Source organism: Aythya ferina, assembly GCF_964211825.1.
Source record: "Aythya ferina genome assembly, chromosome: Z".
NCBI lineage: Eukaryota > Metazoa > Chordata > Aves > Anseriformes > Anatidae > Aythya > Aythya ferina.
The window spans coordinates 83792702-83809688 of NC_140299.1; the positions used below are offsets into that span (position 1 = coordinate 83792702).

Below are 16987 nucleotides of genomic sequence, written 5' to 3' on the forward strand. Positions count from 1 at the left end.
CCTTGCCCTCCGCTGGACTCTTTCCAGGAGATCCCTGTCTTTTTTGCACCAGGGAGCCCAGAACTGGACACAGTACTCCAGGTGAGGCCTGACCAGGGCAGAGTAGAGGGGGAGGATCACTTCCCCTGCCCTGCTGGCCATGCTCCTTTTAATGCACGTCATGATCCCATGGGCCCTCTTGGCCATGAGGGCACAGTGCTGGCTCATGGCCAACCTGTCATCCACCAGGACCCCCAGGTCCTTCTCCTCAGAGCTCCTCTCCAGCAGGTCATCCCCCAGCCTGTACTGATACATGTGTTTGTTCCTTCCCAGGTGCAGGACTCTACACTTGCTCTTATTAAACCTCATTTGGTTACTTCCTGCCCATCTCTCCAGCCTGTCCAGGTCTCGCTGAATGGCAGCACAGCCTTCTTACTTAGCCCACAATTTACCTTAATACATCCTCACCTTTGCAGCATATGAGTTTTCCCAGTGTACTGCAAACTGACATTTTCAAATCTGGGTGCCTAAAACCAACACATTAAAATATGTTTGAAAAAAAAAAACTATAAAGTTATTTTTGTCTTTCATAAATATCTGTTTCATATCCACTCAGTCATATCAACTAATATTTTTGTGTAATCTGCATAACTCTCATAAATAAAACTCCATTTGGGGATTTTTATTTTTAAATTTTCACTGCATTAAATACGCTGCTACTCACAGATGTACATTCTGGCTCAAAGCACTCCGAGGCTCCAAAAATTCAGTATTTTATTTGGATGCCTGATTAGTAGGGTTGTGCAGAAGCTGGTAAAGTGTAAGAGCCTACAGACAGTGGTGGCTGAAACATACCCCTATTTGCCATTTTCGTAGCATGGCACACAGCCAACACTCACAGGCAGCTTTGGCTAGACCTTGCCATGGGAAATTCATAGCACCTGTTGCTGTCTCCAGAGGAACTGAGACTAAGTTTGCTTTGGAATTGTAAAATTTTTAATTGTAAGATCCCAAGGAGTGGCTTGAGAACATGTTCTCAAATTATTTAATAATCCCATAAATTTACTTGAGACATGAACCGGACTTGACAGTCCATCTCCCCACTGTAAAAGACTCCCCTTTAAAGGCACAGCATTGTCCTGGTTTCAGTTAGAACAGAGTTAATTCTCTTCCTAGTAGCTGGTAGAATGCTTTGTTTTGGCTTAGGATGAGAAGAGTGCTGATAACACCCCAACGTTTTCATTGTTGCAGAGCAGTGCTTATACTAAGCCAAGGACATCTCAGCTTCTTGCTCTGTCCTGCCAAGGGGCAGGCTGGGGGTGCAGTAAGAGCTGGGAGGGGACAGACCCAGGACAGGTGACCCAAACTAGCTAAAGGGGTATTCCATACCATCTGGGGTCATCCTAAACAATACATAGGGGTGGCTAGCCGGGGGAGGGGGCCAGACTGCTCAGGGTTAGGCTGGGCATCGGTCAGTGGGTGGTGAGCAATTGCATTGTGCATCACTTGTTTGTACACATTATTACTATTAGTACTATTATCACCATTGTATTATTATTGTTATTATTATTTTCCTGTCTTATTAAACTGTCTTTATCTCAACTCACGGGTTTCACTTTCCATTTCCCTCCCCTGTCCCAGAGAGGGAGGGGGGAGGGTGAGCGAATGGCTGTGTGGTGTTTAGCTGCCGGCCAGGTTAAACCACGACAAGCATTTAGCAGTCCTTTTATAAGGCTGCCGTGCAGTATCCTCAGATGTTTCTTTCTTCTTGTGATGGAGAAATGAGGGAAAAAATAACAAGTGCCACATTGTGTTAAGAGAAACGCAGATCAGATGCTTACCAAAATACAAGGGAGAAAAAGAGATTAGTAGGGTGAAAATGATTACTTATTTTCAACTTCAAGGAGCACCTGTTTCTTCTGAAGTTTTCAAAGTGGCAGTAGGATACCATCGCCCTCCAAGTGAGGATATCCAATAGCACATAAGAATGCCTGGCTATAGCAGAAACAGAAAGCCATATTAGAAGAAAAACACTGCACGGAGACTTAAGGAGTTTGCTTGATGGTGGTGAACCAGTGCAGTGAGAGAACAGGCACAATGTCGAGGTGAGATCAGAAGGAACCAAAGCAACACAACTAAGCCCATCCTTCTGTGGACTTCAGCACCTTCTGCTCAGAAGGACAAAGCTGCTTGCAACACATGAGATGGGTGCTTACCTCTGCCCTTCTGGGTATGCTGCCCTCCCGTTTCTCAGATCTGCACTTCACTCTTTCCTCCTTGCTCTTCTGTCAATTATTCCGCAGTTACCATTAGGTATGAGCCACTGCCACCAGGATCCTGCCTAAGGTCTACCTCTCAGTAAGGTGAACACACCACTACCGGCCTCCCGAGAGCAAGCAGCAGCTCCTTGGCGGTGCCACACTGTGTGTCCACCACACTGCTACAGAAAAACAACTGCAGCAGCAAGGCTACGGCAGAGCTGGAATGTATTTTCCCAGTCTGCATTTTATAGTGGGCAATGCTGATCTGTATCTGTTGACAGTTAGAAATAAAACCACAGCTGTAATTCTCTTTAACCAAGCTAACATCTCTCTACAGAAAAGAGACACAAAACTGCAGCAGGCTCTTCCTTAATTTTAGGTATCTTTAGTGAAATACAAATAAAAACCTCTGTGTACCTAATGACCATGTATCTTTAAATAAAACATCCTGTAAATATTTTTATGATGTATGAATGCTGTCACACATCTACATACATTTACAAGAATACCAGGGTAAGAAGCAAGCCAAGCTGTGATCTCTTGTTTCAGCATCATACACTCAGTATCTCTGTTGTAAAGAAACTAAGCTTTCAAAAATTAGCTGTTCCAGACCCTCATATCTCCTGGAGAGCTTATAAAAATGTATTAAGTATAATTGTGACTCAGATAAAACAATGTAATCCCTTTGAAACACCTTAAAATAAGCTAACACTCTTGCATATTCTCATTTAAACTAAATATGAACTTTGATTTCCATTCAAAACCAATTTATATCTGATTTCCTTTGTATTAAATAGCTCTAAAATTCCAGACACAACAAAAATGTTAAAATAGAAATAGAATTAAAAAGATGCTTTGAAAAATGTTTCCATTTAGTAGCACAAAAATACTGATCTGAAAGACCTTCTAGAAACGATTTGGCTTCTGGCTTCCTGTTATATTCTGAGTAACTTTTCTCTTTGGCTATGGCCCTGTGACTATTTCCCACATCATGAAGATGCAAGTATTGAAGTGCTACAGTATTGATTTATGCCATTAATCCTCTCATCACACCTTTCCACAGACATGTTCCCATCATTTTCAACCCTGTAATAGACTTAGCTGTATTTCACAATCAGCAAAATTCATTCCCTAATCCCAATCTACCTGTATTGTGGAGATGAACAGTTTGTAGATCTGGATCATTACCCTGTACACACTACAGTTTAGGATTGAATTTCAATATCCTTCAATAGTGATGCACGATTCAAGCATAAATTACATTCTCTGTAGGTAAGCTTACATAAAAAGTCTTTTCAATAATTTTAAGTGCATTGCATTACACATATGTGTGCTTTCAATGTTTCGTGGCTGCACAGAATCAGCTGTATCTTAAGGCTGATCGCTCTTATTTTACAGAATCACAGAATTTCTAGGTTGGAAGAGACCTCCAAGATCACCTAGTCCAACCTCTGACCTAACACTAACCAGTCCTCCACTAAACCACATCACTAAGCTCTACATCTAAATGTCTTTTAAAGACCTCCAGGGATGGTGACTCCACCACTTCCCTGGGCAGCCTGTTCCAATGCCTAACAACCCTCTCAGTAAAGAAGTTCTTCCTAATATCCAACCTAAAGCACCCCTGGCGCAACTTTACCCCATTCCCCCTCATCCAGGCACGTGGGAGAACAGACCAACCCCCACCTCGCTACAGCCTCCCTTGAGGTACCCATAGAGAGCGATAAGGTCGCCCCTGAGCCTCCTCTTCTCCAGGCTGAACAAGCCCAGCTCCCTCAGCCGCTCCTCGTAGGACTTGTTCTCCAGGCCCCTCACCAGCTTCGTCGCCCTTCTCTGCACCCGCTCAATGTCCTTCTCTGCTCAATGTCCTTCTCAATGTCCTCTTCTCTGCACCTCGATGTCCTTCTTGTAGCGAGGGGCCCAAAACTGAACACAGTACTCGAGGTGCAGCCTCACCAGAGCTGAGTACAGGGGGATGATCACCTCCCTAGCCCTGCTGGCCACACTGTTTCTGATACAAGCCAGGATGCCGTTGGCCTTCTTGGCCACCTGAGCACACTGCTGGCTCATATTCAGCCGACTGTCCACCAATACTCCCAGGTCCTCCACCAGGCAGCTCTCCAACCATTCCTCTCCCAGCCTGTAGCTCTGCTTGGGGTTATTGCGCCCCAGGTGCAGGACCCGGCACTTGGCCTTGTTGAACTTCATGCAGTTGACCTCAGCCCATCGGTCCAGCCTATCCAGATCCTCCTGCAGAGCCTTCCTACCCTCGAGCAGATCGACACACGCACCTAACTTGGTGTCATCTGCAAACTTACTGAGGGTGCACTCGATCCCCTTGTCCAGATCATCGATGAAGATATTAAAGAGGAGTTGCCCCAGTACCGAGCCCTGGATGACTCCACTAGTGACCGGCCTCCAACTGGATTTGACTCCATTCACCACAACTCTTTGGGTCCAGCTATCCAGCCAGTTTTTAACCCAATGAAGCGTACACCAGTCCAAGCCAAGAGCAGCCAATTACATATTATTTACTTCTTATTTTGTTGGTATTTTCTTCTCTTCCACATCTTGACAATGTATATGGTTATGGAGAAATTCACCAGACAAAATACAAGCTCTATGTGTATATTCTTACATTATTGCAGTTATTTGGATTTTTCCTTCTTTTGACTGTCATCTCTCTCAATTATGCTCAATTTAAACAGCTAGTTTCTTGCTGTGGTAAACATTTCATATTGAAAATGTAAAATTTCTGTTTTATTTCTTAAAATTTCAGGTACAGGTGTCAGTGCCAGAGCCAGGGAGTTGAGAAACTCCACTCCTAGTACAAAGTCTTAAGCAGCACTGTCAAATAGTCTTCTGCAGAGACACAGAGGTATGGTGGTATTATCCAACTACAGGCCAAGGCCTTAGGACATTGCAAGCATCTCTTTTCAAGAACTCTTCCTGGATGATTTCACACACAAAATAAGCTACTGCATGATCATTGTGAAAAAGCCAAATGAAAATTTATTTACACTCAAAACTTTCCATTGCTATTTTGCAAGAACAGATAAGTTTTCATGTGTACCGGTAAAATTTATAGATTTTAAAACCAGAAGTGATCAAATTCATCATGTAGCTAGTCTGTTTATTGACACCATGCAAACCATAAGACTTAGTGGGATTAATCTGTGCTATTTATTTCCGAAGTTTGTGCACTATGAGCACTAAAGGGAGTGGCTTCCTGACGCCAGTGAAGCAAGAAAAGACTGTGAGAAAAAAGTATCTAGAACATTTAAAAGAATATTTTGATATTGTTCCTTGGACCAAAGAGAATGGTAGAATACTAATGACTAAAATGTAGTTAACTTCCACCAGTTGTGCTACAACATTTCAGTTTACATCTCAGTGTAAGTCAAGTCTCTCTTAAAACAAAAATGAATCAATGACACAGGCTTTTTGTTGTTGTTTTTTGTTTGGCCAGTTGTTTGTTTGTTTGTTTGTTTTTTGCTTAAAATATTGCATAGAAATCATAAAGGCATGTTACTGATATGAAGTAGTTGCATAAAACCTATATGGAAGTGAGAGACCAGCCAAAAAAAATCAAAGATTTTTTTAAAATATAAATTTTAGTTCTTGTGAAAAAGTCTTAAAATATACATATTACACAAATACTTTCCATGACAAAAAGGAAATGAGAAATTAAAACTAAAAAAAAAAAAAAAGCACAACATAAAATTACCAATGATTTTCAACAGTGCTCACAGGAAAAAGGATTGAAAACTAAATTTTGAAATCTAACTAAGTATATGGTTTACTTCAGGAAGCATTTAAATAAAGCAAATTCTAAAAACTACACTTGTGGTCACTATAGGATTTTGCCAGAAGAAAACTGTAAACCGTCTCATCACAAAGCTGAGATGTCACCATGGTACCACAGCTTAGCAATAGTTGGAAGGAAAGCTTGATCAGATTGAAGACAGGTTTTCCTATAAAGATGAGGAGTTAAGAAGAATAGTTACATTTCCTGCTCTCATACTGCACACATTGGTACAGAAACATTGCTTGTGATAATGAAGACCTATTTTCAACCCTCTGAGAAGACAACAGCAAGATGTTGGTCCTCTGATGAAGAAAGAATGTTCTGTTCTTCCCTTGTTGTGACTACCAACCGTGCTATTTATCAACTGATAGCCATGAGCAATGCTGGCATTGCTAGCCACATAAATACAGCTGCAATCTTTTCCCTTTCCTCTGAGAATGTTATGCTGTCTTTTTATAAATGTGGGTAAGACAAAGTGTGCAGAACATTCACGCAAGGAGAATTCAACTTTGAATTCCAAGACTGCAATATGTTCAGAAGCAGGTTTCTAAAAAGATATGTGAAACTGCAGTTTGAGAATTAAGGAACAAAAATATAAGTTTAAAACCAGTAGTTAAAGTATGCTTTTGGAGTGAGATTTACAGCACTCAGGAAAAAAATAAATAAATAAAAAGTGTCAGGTTTTAAGCAGAGGGCTTTTCCAGGGCATCTGAAAAAAAGTTTTGGAGGGAAGGCTTACTGGGCTGCTGCAGACTTACAGCTTATGACTTCTCTGTGACACTCCTGTGATAAATCTCCCAACCTCTGATTTTAATATCCAACACAACTGTCTTAGCAGCTGCATTTAGCATTTGGATATATATCCTTACACAGTGCCTCCCACAGACTGTCCCATAATCACTTTCTGGTTCAAAACACCTAACACAAGCAGTGTTTCAGAATGCAGGCAATGCAACAAAAATGCTGGTACTGGTTCAGACCAAAGGTCCGGGTGAAGTCAGTACTCTGTCTCCACGAGGGGCTTTAAACAGGTGCCAAATGTGACAAGCACATGTTATTTCCCTCTAACATCCTTCTCAGAGGCAAAACGAATTTGAACAAAAAACTTCAGAACAGGACTTTTTTTTTTTTTTTCCCTGTGCATTTCAATAAGTGAATTGTTCTTGCTGAATCTCCTCTTGCACCCAGACAAAATTCTAGTAAGAATTCAGTTTTACATGCCCATTCTTAGTGAAATAACATTGGTGCTACCACAGGAATTATTGAAAAAATAAATAAAAGATATCAAGTATTACACTAGAGAGGATTTAGAGAGAAATGACTTTCCAAATTTAACACCCTTCTGTGCACTTTCCACCCAGCAGCTATCTAAATTCTCCAAGTGCTTGCTTAACACCTGTGCAGTTCCCTTCATTCCAGTTCTACAGTTGCTCACAATATCCTCAGTCTGAGTATCATCACAAGAAAGAGAAAACAAACAGGAACGCAGAACATGGCAGCAAGGACATTCAGTCATGAATGGACAGGTTTTAGCTTGGGATCACAGAATCCCAGAATGGTTTGGGCTGGAAGGGACCTTAAAGCCCCCCCAGTGCCACCCCCTGCCATGGGTAGGGACACCTCTCCCCAGCCCAGGCTGGCCCCAGCCCCATCCAGCCTGGCCTTGGGCACTGCCAGGGATGGGGCAGTCACAGCTCCTCTGGGCAGCCTGGGCCTCACCACCCTCAGAGTAATGAATTTCTTCATTACATCTAATCAAAATATACCCATTTTTAGTTTGAAACCTTTACCCCTTATCCTATCCCTACACCCCCTGACACAGGATCCCTCTCCAGCTCTCCTGTAGCCCCCTTTAGGTACTTGGAGGTTGCTGTGAGGTTGCTGTGAGGTCTCGCCAAGGCCTTCTCTTCTCCAGGCTGAACAATCCCAGCTCCCTCAGCCTGTCTCCACGGAAGAGGTTCTCTAACCCTTTTGATCATCCTTGTGGCCTCCTCTGGACTTGTACTAACACTTCTGTGTTCTCCTTGTGCTGCGGGCCCCAGAGCTGAGTGCAGGGTTCCAGTTGGGGTCTGATGAGAGCAGAGCAGAGGGGGGCAATCCCCTTGCAGCCCAGGTTGTGGGTGGCTTTCTGGGCTGCCAGTGCACATTGCTGGCTCATGGTGAGGTTCTTGTCTACCAACACCACCAGGTCCTTCTCCTCAATCCACTCCCCACCTAGCCTATATTTGTGCTTGGGATTGACTGGGCCCACGGACCTTACATTTGGCCTTGTTGAACTCCATGATGTTTGCACAGGCCTATCTCTCAGGCCTGTACAGGTCCCTCTGGATGGCATCCCTTTCTTCTTGCATGTTGACCACACCACACAACTTGGTGTCATCAGCAAACTTGCTGAGGGCACACTTGATCCCACCATCCATATCATCAAAAAAAAATGATAAACAATGCCAGTGCCAATACCGACCCCTGGGGAACACCACTCATCACTGATCTCCACCTGGACATTGAGCTGTTGACTACAACTCTTTGAGTGCGACCATCCAGCCAACTCCTTACCCACTGAGTGGTCCATCCATCAAATCCATGTCTCTCCAATTTAGAGACAAGGATGTCACACAGGACACTATCAAATGCCTTGCATAAGTCCAGGTAGATGATGTCTGTTGCTCTTCTCCTATTCACCAGTACTATAACCATTTTTGTAGAAGGCCACCAGAATTGTCAGGCAAAGCCTTACAAAGGAGCACTGAACAAGGTACTGTTTTTATATTTTCCTCTAAATTTCTGAAATAAAGACTCTTAGAAGCCCAAGCCCAGTTGAGATCTGAAGCCTAAGCAAGTAGTGGGGAGCTACAGGTGTGCTCCCTCCTGACGTGAAGGATTTTGTATAGTTCACAAGATGGCAATGAAAGTTCTTCTTCCTGACACACTTACAGTGCCTTGCTAAAACTACTCAGTTCAGAACCTGGATTTTCACCTCAGGAGACAAATGTCCCATCCCTTGTTTACTTTAGATTCCTTTGTTATGGGAAAAGCTACTACAGTTCTTTTCCTTGCGAACAAACCAACACATTTATAATCACATTTTTGCTCATTTAGAAATAATACCAATGGCAGATATGACTGAATTACAACAAATCAGTCAGAAACTGAGCAAGTTATATGGATGTCTCTCCAGCTCATCAAACAAAAACATTTGAGTATCTTTATTTTTAATGAATGTCTGGCAAAGCTTGATAGGCTATCAATACATCTAGAGGAAGAATATAAATAAAAAATGTGTTCTTGCAACAGTGAGAATATTAAAATTTTAGTTGTGGTGACATAAATATCAGAGAAATACCAGGGAGTATTTGAGACCTAAAATCAGCGAAGTAACTTCATCAAGTTGACACAAAAAGACTCTGTATAATACTATTTTTTTTTTAGTTGCAGTCCTACTATTGCTTTTCCTCTCTCACAAGGAATATGTTTTGACAAAAGCCCAATATGTTAGTCAGAATTATCAGGCTTAAATAGCTGCCTGGAAATGAATTACTGGCTGACCTAACTTAAAATAAGAATTGAATTAAAGTTGCATGCAGAGTCACTGAGACAGCCAGCTGTGTTCCTGTGGGTCAAAATATCCTTCAGAAATTGTTTGTGGGACATGTCCCAGTGCAAACTGTAAAACACCAACATGTGATCCACAGATTGGCCAACAGGTAACACCTGTACACATCAAATAGAGAGTTGTTGTCTTTAAGCACAGATCCATTATTTATGTTAAGCAGTAAAGGAACAAAGTAAGTAAGTAGTGAACAAGACAGCAATAACGTACTTAGTTAAATTAAGTCTTTCTTAGTTTGAAACTTCCTCAAAATGAAGGCAAATTAGGTAATAGTACAATTAAATCAATGTTAGCTAAATCTTATTTCTCTTCCTGTGTGGGTTTAGTCGGCCTTAGCTCCTTTTACTGTGTGCTTTTGAGTCACAGAATTTCTACATAGTTTTAAACAGAGTTTAACTAACACTAAATGCAAACTTTAATTGTTAATTGAAACTTTAATAATCTCATTTAAATTTAACCAACAGACAGAAAACTTCCCAACATTAAGGCTGTGTTTACCGGCACACACTTACCTCCACGATCCCTTGCTGCTAAATTCTGTCCTCTTCTTAAAGTAATGTCCAACTGGTACATTCCGGGATCCTCAGAGGGAAAATCTGCATTACTAGCTCCAACTGAACTTGTTTTCTGGAGGAGAAACAAATAAAAATACAATAGCTACTGTTACAACGAGTTTCAGTAAGGTGTATTTTTCTATGGTATTATCATCCTATTGAATTAAGACAAGAATGTGTCCCATTCCTTCACCTTAGAACTGCCAGTCCAGCACCAAAGAACCCATGCCTGTCTTCAGCACAACAGTTCCTTAGTATCCCGTTTTAATTCTTTCTCATTTTTTAAATAGCTTTTTGACTTTTCAATGGTTAAATTTGTAAATTAAAGAAAATGTTTGAAAAATGATTCTTTGATATTTGTATTTACTATGTTAACCTCCATTTTTAATTGCATTCACATTCATTCCTGGTCTGTTAGAGCAGAATAAGAAAAAAAAAAAAGAACAAAAACAAACAAACAAAAAAAAACCTGAACCTTGCAGTGCTGTTTGAACTAGTAATTATCAGTACTCTTAAACCCTGCATTTATTCATCAGTGGCAATCTAGACATTGACTAAACATAAATGTGATACAATTGTGGTGGCTATTGTAGTGCTTTGCAAATTATGCGATTTTAACACGGAGTTATGAAGGAGATTGGTGAAAAATATCCTGAAGACAATAAATGTAGTTATATCCCTTCATTTGTAATACATAAATTTTGATCTGCCTGCAGGTAGGGGCAAAGACAAGATTCTCAGAGTAGTTATTTGTATAAATTGTATCAAGAGAATTAAAAATAAATAAATAAATAAACTAAGTCAGAAGCAAAGGAAGTCTCTGGAGCATGTGAATAGTAACTACATTTCTGTCTCAGATGACAAAGGAGAGAAGTTGTATTTCCTGCTAGATTTATACAGTTCATGCTTTGAACATCACATTTAATTTTAATACTAGAATGGCTGTATCTATTATACATACACAGCATTATATATACAGCAGCTTCAGATATTATATATACAGAGCACCGACATTAGATAGTCTTATGCTAGGATGTAAGACTTCTAAGACTAGTGCCATTAATACTTTGTTATAAGATTGTAGCTCCCCTGTAAGAAAAAAAAAAAAAAAAAAAGGCGGCAGCAGCATGATAGAAATATGTTGGACTATGTGCACTAAGTCCTACACCACTGGAAACTTTTGTTATTTTTATATATATATATTTATATATATATATATATATTAGTGCCCACCTTATTTTCTTTTTAAGGTATTAATACATGCAAGCATGAAGAAAAACACAAAATAACAAAAATTTAATATATGCTTTACTCTTGTAATTGCAGAGTCGCACCTGAGCCTAATATGTTAACCTTTGTTGCAACACATCCAGTGCTAGCCAAACCACATAGCAAGATGCTCACCAGTTCCAAAGAAATGAAATTCTTCAAAACTACCGTACTTCAGAGAAAATGGTTAGATGAGCTTTGACTGGAGAGGGAAGATGTTGAAATCTCTCAACATTTATCTTTTGTCCTCGTAAAGTAACTGCTGACCATGCCTGAAACTATCAAAAGACCTTGTAGGACTAGAACAGAAGTCATCCACCACTTTCTTTTAATGGATTAACTCCTCTGTGTATCCCTCGCTGTCTATCTCATTCCTAAAAATTACTGACCACAGGCAGTTACAAGGCCAAACATAACAAAAACTGAATTTCCACCCTGCCTTGTAAGGGTATGTAGAAGGAGATAGTCTGCTCCCCTCAGGGTACCTGGTCAAGGACCATCTTCCAAGGCAGGAGGGATAGCAAGAAAGGGAGGCAGTGATGGGAACCACATCTGGTCAGCCACACTTCTTTATAAGAGCAGGAGAGAATGAGACACGTTTATCCCAGTGGGGTTACTTTACAGAGGGCATGTAAGCCAGGAGACCATCACCAGGAGGAGGCCCCCGGTCTCAGAAGGGGCAGGCTGATGAGCTACCCACACCTCACCCTTCATTCACGGAGGAAGGATGAACCTCGCAGCTGGTAAGGTGTGACCAAGGGCCCCAGGCCATCTGGGTGCAGGAAGGGCAGAGCTCTGCAGACCTGAACTGATGAACTCCTGCCTCTACCTGACAGAGAGCAGGCTGGGAGCTCAGCCGCCTGTGGCTATCTCCACGAGAGTCCCACGTGTGAGTACTGTTGACCAGGGCAGCCTTTGTGGCTGGTCATGTCAGGGTCCATGTGTCCTGGTACCGGCTTAAACTGCAGAGGGGACAGCAGCAGCTGCATCCCCCAGCCTGGGAAGGGACCCCAGGACCCCGGGCATGGGGCTGGGCTGCAGCCGAGGGGCAGGAGCAGTGCTGAGCCCAAGCAGCTGGAGGACTCCCATTGTTCTTCACCTCCCTTAACATGCTTCTGCAATGCACAGTATCTAATGTGGCCAGAAATAAGGAAAAAAATCTTACTGGCCTGATTCTCAGGCTCAGCCTAGGCACTGACATTGGTCAGGGTGCTGTGTAAGATAAAATGTGACTTCCAAAGAAAGTGATGAACACTGAGATTTTCCTTCCCCTTTCTTGACTTTCTTCAAGAGGCTGTAGATACAAGAAGAACCACGATGTCTGCCAACATACACAGTCTCCTCCCTGATTATTCCTTGTGATGATGCCCCTCTCTCACTTCCCTTCTTAGGGGCAACACATGGTATGAATTAAATTTAATGCTATAAATATTTCTGTGCTACTCTCCTTCTCCCTTTCTCACCTTTCCTTCTTTTTTCTTGCAATGGAACTTCACTTTCTTTTCTAACTTTTACTGTAATCAGTTATTCATTCAGAGAGCTGCTCAAGGAGACTAGAAATGCTTAGGTAAGCAATGTAACAGGCCTGCAGGCCATAAACAGTTACACAAATGTTATAAAACCAACAGACATTAACTACCCCTAAGTATTAGGCAGTCAAAGCAGTATTTCTGCATCAGACAAGCAGCATTTGAATTATGTAAGTAAAAATGGAGGTTGACATAATATATCCAACTGTCAGTGAACCATTTTTGACCAACGTTTTAAATTTCAAAATTTAACAGTTATAATGGCAACTAGTAAAACACCAAGAACTACTTTTGTGCATTCTGCAGTAATGAACTTAAAGTTAGAAATACTTGGACAAGAAACTTGAGAAAATACATCAGATCCTATAATTGCCATCAATACATCAAATACATCAAATCCTACAATTGCTGTAAACATTTGTTTTAAAAACAAATTTTCTTAAATTCCAAATTGTAGCTAATCATGTCAAGAACAAGCAGGGCTGCATGTTCTCAGTAGCCATAAAAATTTAATCACAACTAGAGGTTGTTGTGAGACACAAAGCTGTTTATTAATGGGTGATGACAGCAAGCCTGATGAGGTAAGGTCATGCCTTTATTTTTGGTGTTTAAAATGCAGGGAAGAACCTGAAAATACTTTTGTTTTATTATATTTTTATGAAAAATATTGAGATTCCAGACAAAGAGCATAAAAGCAATTAACCATTGTTTTGCATAAGTAAAAACTTCTGTGGGAAGGCAATTCCTCAATTATTTCATTTGAATTAGTCTTTAGTAGTGATCTGTCACCATCTTATTTTAGAATATTATCTTTAGCTAAATTATGACTTAATTGCCAGACTATACAATTTCCCATAATATCAGAATTAGGTTGCTTTAAAGGAAAGTTTTGATTTTGCACATACACCAAAGTCTTGTAGACAGTGAATTTTGATAGAGAGGGCAAACACACTGATCATCTTGTAAACACTCCATGTGAAAATTGTTGGGACAAAGGTCTCAATGACCATACGGTTCATCAGTTGGACTCTTTTGTTAAATAGGTATCATACTAAACTCCCCTGGGCAGTTCTCTTACTGAACAATGTGAGCAACACCATGAGCTGCTTTCACTTTCAGTGAAACATCCATGGTAAGGCTTTCAACAGTCAACCCTTAAAAAGAAGGAATCTGCAGCTACAACTCGTTGCTGACTCATAACACGTGAAGAGATGTCCTAACATGCCCAGAAAATGCAATGTTTATTTGAACTGAACATGGAGCTCACACTGGCCACACTTATGATGACCTCTGAAAGTGGCACTCCTATTTTAAAGACCTGCTTCCCTAAGAACCATCTCCATATTATACAAAATTATCTGAAATCTAAAAGGAGACTATTTCAAGAGCATGAAGTCAGGAAAGAGAAAGCCCAACACCAGTTAGTTGCTTTATCAGGTGTAAGTTAACTGAACCCTTTTCCATTAGAGGGCTACACCATGCAAGGCCATGATCATAGAGTCATATTACCACACATGGACAATGATGCTGTATTAGACCATCAATCAACAAACAGCAGAACTGATGACTTTCAAATGGAAAACACTTGGTATTGTATTTTAAGACCAAAAATCAAAGACAGTGTTAGTAATACGCACATTCATGAAGCTAAGCTGTTGGCATAGAAATATGAAATGATGCTTGATCCCTGTTAGATCAGCTCCAGGGTTTAGATGTTTACTGCCATTCAGCCACTCTGGAGACATAAGAGCCAGAGAGGAGCTGAGGAAGAACGTGCCCTTGTGCCCCTGCCATGTTATGGGTCACGACTAGTACGAAGAATCTGTGCATCTCAGCAAAAAAAAATTAGTCTTCTGATGCCATGAGAGGTTTCTGCCACCTAAGCTCATGCAAAAGCAGTCTGTTATCAAGAAAGAAATTAAAGGCTTTTTTTTTTTTTTTTTTACTGTGGTAGCAACTCCCATTTTATTCCTGTGAGAAATAAAGAAAAATATTGAGTTTTCTCCAAAACAACTCAGGAATAGCTGGAAACTCTGGATTTAGAGCCAGTTTGGAAACTCTGCCATAAAACTGTTCACTGCTAAGCCCTTTGAGACTGACCAAAGTAAAAATATAGGCAAGTAGTTGAACCTGTGTCTTCTGTACTATGACGGACACTTCACAGTGTTTTCCAGATATAGCAGTTCAACAACTAGATGAAAAAACTATTTTTTTTACAGCCAAATAAATGTTGGGCATGTAAGAGGGCTGTAAGATAGTTCACTGCTAGGTACATACTGGGTACATAGCTGCAGATAAAGGGAAAAGATGTCTAATTTTATGGCAGGTTGAATTCTTCCACAGCGTGAAGTATTCCTGATGCAATTCCACTCCAGCACGTGAGAAAAATGATGATGCTTTGAAACTAATAGGATGGCCAAAATTGCCACCATTCACACACCATGTCATTTTTCACAGTTGATTAAAAACACTACAAAACAGAAAAACACAGTGAAACTGATAATAGTCCTCATGGCATTACCAAATTTCTGACCAAATCTTTTGAAATCAGACTACCACTTTATGGCTATGAGATAAGAATCAGTAACATTAGTTGTGTTATATTCTTAGAAAGCACGAAACAAATTTTCAGGTTAATGCAGCAACCTTTCCCAAGCTGACAGCCTGGAGTTTACTAACATCTGCAAACTATTCATTGCCTTTTCCATCACCATGAATACCAACATTTTTCTTCAAAGCTACTCACTTAATCAAACTGAAGAAATTAATGGCATTGCTCCTGTCCTACAATTTAAATCTATCAATTAGCATGACTTTACTCCATATATTCAGGGGATATGAAAGATTTAAGGAACTCTCTGCTGCAGAAACTGAGTAGCACTTCAAAGGAACAGATCTTAAAATCTGATTTTGTTTGTTCAGTGCCAAAACTGAAAATATTAATCAATATATATATACATATTAAAAAAACAGCTGTAATACACCCCCCCCTTCCAAAAACAATAAAAATTCTTTATTCATACATCACAAATATAACATTTTCCTATAGGCATATTTTAGGAAGTCATATGAATATTACTTCAATCTAGCCTATATATGTCTCATTTAAACAACAGGTTACAACTCTGTTCATTTGATGTTTCATTTCAATATTCTGCTAGAATACAGTGATAAGATAAACAAAAAGCATTTCCCTCTCCCCCCCCCCCCCTAATATAAAACAAATGCATCAATATCAAAATGTAAACACAGACATACAAGCAAAACCTGGAAAGGAAGTGTCTTCAAATAATTACAATTTTCCAGAGCCATGGCTTGACATAAGCAAACATCTCCTGCAGTAGACTAAGGAAAAGGGCACTGTAACTAGAGTTGTATAAAAGCAGTGAAGAGAAATTGGCAATCTGTCTGCACTGACTGTCCACATGCTGGGGTCTTAGTCAGGAGATGGGATGGTGAAATAAAAGGCATTCCTTTCATAGTCCATACAATAAATGAAATTAAATCAAAGTGTTCTGAATGGTGGATGCAAGAGACATCAACACTGCAGGTTTGATATCATAGCATGAGGCATCACCACAGCTTCTGAAAAAAATACCAAAATTTTTGAAGCAATATCTTGAGTATTGCATAAGCAGAGTTTTCCACCCCATTTATCGCCTGGCTCAACCTCACTTTTTCAGATCATTTTCTTTTGCCAAGGCAAACTACTCCGGCTCAACTACACAGAGTGCTTTACAAACATCTGCTTATAAGGTAAGGAAAGAGATTTGAAAATTCTGAATATCTAAGTGTCTGTCAACTCCTTATGCAATTAGTGGGAACTAGCTGTGCTTCAAATTTATAATAAAGTCAAGTGATAAAGAGTTTTTAATATCCCTGAAAGTATTTACCTATCTAATTTAGAGTTATCATGATCATTACACTCTTAGCAACACTTCTTATTCTAGTGTTTTGGCTGATGGCAAGCTGGGAAG

At 40.3% G+C, this 16987-nt stretch overlaps 1 protein-coding gene across 12 annotated transcripts in view; it reads right to left on the reverse strand.

Moving 5' to 3' along the window:
• The window catches only part of MCTP1 (multiple C2 and transmembrane domain containing 1), a gene marked incomplete at both ends in the record, with an annotated part of 313509 nt that overhangs the window by 171853 nt on the left and 124669 nt on the right, over positions 1-16987 (reverse strand). For all 12 annotated transcript variants that reach the window (XM_084504204.1, XM_084504196.1, XM_084504205.1 and 9 more), the window contains one exon: positions 10171-10285. In XM_084504204.1, the coding sequence (XP_084360330.1) occupies positions 10171-10285 (115 nt within the window). The remainder of the gene's footprint in view (positions 1-10170; positions 10286-16987) is intronic.